This window comes from Pygocentrus nattereri, chromosome 30 (assembly GCF_015220715.1).
Source record: "Pygocentrus nattereri isolate fPygNat1 chromosome 30, fPygNat1.pri, whole genome shotgun sequence".
Taxonomy (NCBI): domain Eukaryota; kingdom Metazoa; phylum Chordata; class Actinopteri; order Characiformes; family Serrasalmidae; genus Pygocentrus; species Pygocentrus nattereri.
In genome coordinates, this window is record NC_051240.1 from 16,860,681 (window position 1) to 16,864,831 (window position 4,151).

The 4,151-nt window shown below is 42.0% G+C and overlaps 1 protein-coding gene across 1 annotated transcript; it reads left to right on the forward strand.

The window, feature by feature from the left end:
* The first annotated feature begins 532 nt into the window (after positions 1-532).
* Positions 533-2,170, forward strand: trim63a (tripartite motif containing 63a). The gene has a single exon (XM_037536407.1). The coding sequence runs from the start codon at positions 661-663 to the stop codon at positions 1,693-1,695; it is 1,035 nt and encodes a 344-aa protein (XP_037392304.1). The 5' UTR covers positions 533-660; the 3' UTR covers positions 1,696-2,170.
* Positions 2,171-4,151: the final 1,981 nt, after the last annotated feature.

Here is a 4,151-nt window from a genome sequence, read left to right on the forward strand (position 1 = left end):
CTAGAAAAGCTACACCGATTAAAACAGGACCAGCCGGTCAATAGTTTATTGATTATAGGTTCAGGTCCACATAGAACAGCACCCGGGTCCAGACTCACTGCCATCCACCTATAATTGACCTCTGTGTTTGCCATTGCAAAACTTGCCCTACCTTGGCTAAGTTCTGGACTAATCTGAACATAATAAACCAAATCAGAAACCAAAACAAAAAAGCAGTAAACAACCATGAGTTATGTATCACTTCACCTGAAATGTTGTTCAACAAGCGTCGGACCTTTCTATGAGTGTCTTTGAGGTCACATGGGGCTTGTTTGGCTTGCCCATTTGATCCCCCCGTTCCACAGATGGAGTGCTTGGAGGGGGGGGGTTGTTGCTAAGTTTGGCATGTGACTAGACGTGGTGGGCTGGGTTAAGAGGTGGTATGTTTTCTCCGAATCAAGCCTCACAAACAAGGAGGATGGAATCTTGCCACAGCCACCCCATGGATCAAATGTCACAAGCAGCCGGCTGGTATATAAGCTGGGGGTGGCCCACTGGGCTGCTAGATTAAAATAAACTTGGTCCAAGGCAGAAGCAATCACGGAAGTGCCACGAGCTTCAAGAACACAGCAAACCAGCAACAAGAAGCGGACTGGGATACCGCTACCCTAAAGAAAAGACATGGACATCCAGACTGGCCAAATAGTGAGTACCCCGAGTACTCTGGAGAGCTTGGAGAAGCAGTTGAGCTGCCCCATCTGCTTGGACATGTTCACCAAGCCTGTGGTCATTCTGCCCTGCCAGCACAATCTTTGCCGCAGCTGCGCTAATGACCTCTACGACTCCCGCAACCCCTACCACTTCTCGGGAGGCATCTTCCGTTGCCCTACATGCCGATTCGAGGTGGTGCTGGACCGCCATGGAGTCTATGGGCTGCAGAGGAATCTTCTTGTGGAGAACATTATTGACATCTACAAGCAACAACTGGAAAATGGTGGCGGTGGTGGTCTTGAGCCCCCCCTGAAAGACAAAGACACCAAAGAGCTAATGTGCCAGGAGCACGAGGACGAGCGCATCAACATCTACTGTGTCACCTGCCAGGTCCCTACTTGCTCAATGTGCAAGGTCTTTGGCCAACACAAGGACTGCGAAGTGTCCCCCCTGAAGAGTGTCTATGAAGTCCAGAAGGCTGAGCTCAAAAACTCAGTGGACATGCTAGCAGCTAGCAACAACTGCATGCAAGCAATGATAGCCCAGCTGGAGGATACCTGCAAGACCGTGGAGGAGAACAGTCAGCTGCAGAAGCAGAGGCTGGGAGAGAAGTTCGATCTACTCTACGCCATCCTGGAAGAGCGCAAGGCCCAACTCCTGGATCACATCACCCAGGAGCAGGACGAGAAAGTGGCAGTGGTGCAATCTCTAGTTCATCAGTACAATGAGCAGCTGCAGGCCAGCACTAAGCTGATGGACAGAGCCTCCCAGAGTATGGACAACAACAACATAGCTGAGTTCCTCATCTCCGCAAAGAAGTTTATCGCAGAGGCCAAGGACACAGCCAAGAATTCCCAAATCCAGAGGCCAGAACCTGGTTTTGAGAAAATGGACCACTTCACATTGTTCACTGATGATGTAGAGGCCATGCTTGCAAAAATGGACTTTGAAGCAGGTGAGGAGGAGGAGGAGGAGGAGGACTTTGAAGAGGAAGAGGAGGAGTGAGCAGTGATGAACTTTTACATTGGAGGCTAATGACTAAAGTGTTTTGTGAGAAAAGGTTAGAAAAAGTGATTTGACACACCCATTGATATATAATCAATCGGGAACATGCTCTAGCTGCTTTTGGAAACTGTGACAAGCGTGTGCAATCTCAGCAGTGTTTTTGTACAAAGACAAACTGCATCATTTCCACATTTTCACTTGACTTTTATACTTTTGTATTTGTATGAATGTTCATGTTTTATTATTTTTTGATATCTGCTAGTTTCCCACAGATGACAAGGTTTACACTTGAATATTCTGTATTAGATTTGTTTGGTAACTGGCTTGCTGTAGAATACAGCCGCACTAGTTAGGTTTTAGAGTGTCTCTCAAAATGTTTGAATACTTGAAATGCTACTTTGTGCACTCAGCAATTACTGTAAAGTTTTATTTTCATTGGAAAATTCAGTGGGAATAAAGAGTTTACAAAAAAAGACCCAGTCACTCATGCCTTGAATCTCCACACGTCTCCTCAGCACTTCAGTGTAAGCACGTTTGACCAACTTCGTCCTGTCCTGTTTTGCTCTTTGCTGTTCAAGAGGCAGACTATTTTTGCTAGGTGAGAATGAGAGAAGCCATGGAGCTCCAGGAATAGCTCAGTGTTCAGCAGACCTCGTGTTTCCATCCTTGACAATTACAGCTGCCAGCAGAAATGCCGGCCAGAGCTATGGGCCAGAGGTCAACTCTGATTCTACTGCAGTTCCAGATAGTTGCTAGGACTCCACACAATCTGTGTGGGTCAGATTTGAACAATGACTGGTGGAAGGGTTTCATTAAGCAAAGAAAAGGCAAAATGTATTTTACTTAAAGACAAAGAGATTTTATTCCAAGCTTTTTTATATCACTTCTATTGTTCATTTTTCAAGAATATTTTACACAATGTAAAGTAAACTGTGAACAAAAATGAAGATATTTTTATGTTTTGAGATGCATGAATATTTAAAACATTAATGTAAATACATCATTTTTATACAATATTATTTATGATTGAATAACTTGCTATTCCTGAGATGTTGGACAAAACATCTCAAATACTTTTTAGTCAATAGTTTGTACCATTTTAATTCGTATTATCCAAGTTAGAATTATACATAAAATAACAAAAATTGTCAACATGGCAAGTTCATGCTTTTAAATGGTAGGATGCGATAAGTAATTGGACAAATGCCATTTTTGGGGGCTTTTAGCTCTGATTTCCATACGGTTACCCAACACTGACATATATACCTAGAAATTAAACCTGACATTCCTGTACATTAGCCTCACATTCTGGCTCACTGTTTAATTTCACGTCCAAAATGCTGTAGTATGGAGTGAAAACAATAAGAATAGCGTCAATATCCATTCAGAAATAGATTCATGCAGTAGAGCAGTCAATAAACTCAAAAGGCAGAACCTAGTAACACAAAATCATCCATATTTTAGAAATAAATGAACAGTTCTTCCTAAACACTAAAAAAATTAACTCTATCATGTTACTAACTAAATCTCAAACCAATGGTCACAATGTCTACAACTCAAATATAGCCATTTTACTTAATGTCCAAAACCACCAGTAAACTCACATGCATCTTCTGTAATATTGATGATAGTAAAAAAGTGGTAAATCCAAATAACACATTTACTTTGGATGCTACTTTGTCTTACAGTGACTTGCATGTGTCTCTCCACCATGAGTGAATTCCAAAAATGCAGTGTATTCATAAGAGTAACCAACTCTGAGGGAGCTTTTAGAGGATTGAACACTTTATTGTAGAGAATTTTACTGGCTTAAATAACCATTTTATGTACTGTCCAAAACCAAATTTGAAGCAACACATAAGCTTTAAATAGCGGTAATCGAGGAAGAAATATCCCCTCCACAGTGAACATTTTTAAGAATTCTCCAAATCATCGGTTCACAAGATCTCAGGCATCAGAAAATGTATTTGCACTTCATTTAATGACTTTCTGTAATGTAGCTGTTCGAAGCTGTTTAGACGTCTGGTTCCTACCACCACCACTGTGAACGATTCTGACTTGATTTCTCTAAAATTGAGCATTTTACAACAAACCACTCTGAATGACTTTGTTTACATCTTAGTTGCTTAATTATGCAGACATTTTGAGACGTCAGTGGAATTTCATCTTTGTAAATTGCGAAAAGTAACAGCAAACGTTTGTGTGCCGTTCATGAGATCTCTCGTCCTTTACCGAGATCTCTCTTTAATTAAATTTCTATTCCTTGTGTAAGTGCAATGGGTAAGGATACACCAGTACCCCCTTTTGGCCTCTTTGTGACAGCTGACCCTTACTCATCAACCTTTCACGTGTGGAGGGCCAAGCCTTAGCCATGAACTCAGTGCCCTGTGGACCAAATGCTGGGGCTCATAATCATCCAGGTCTTTGTGACAACACTACAGCTAGAAGGACTGAGA

Excerpts from the sequence above, each read along its gene's own strand:
- trim63a (XM_037536407.1), top strand. The coding sequence starts at position 661 with ATGGACATCCAGACTGGCCAAATAGTGAGTACCCCGAGTACTCTGGAG.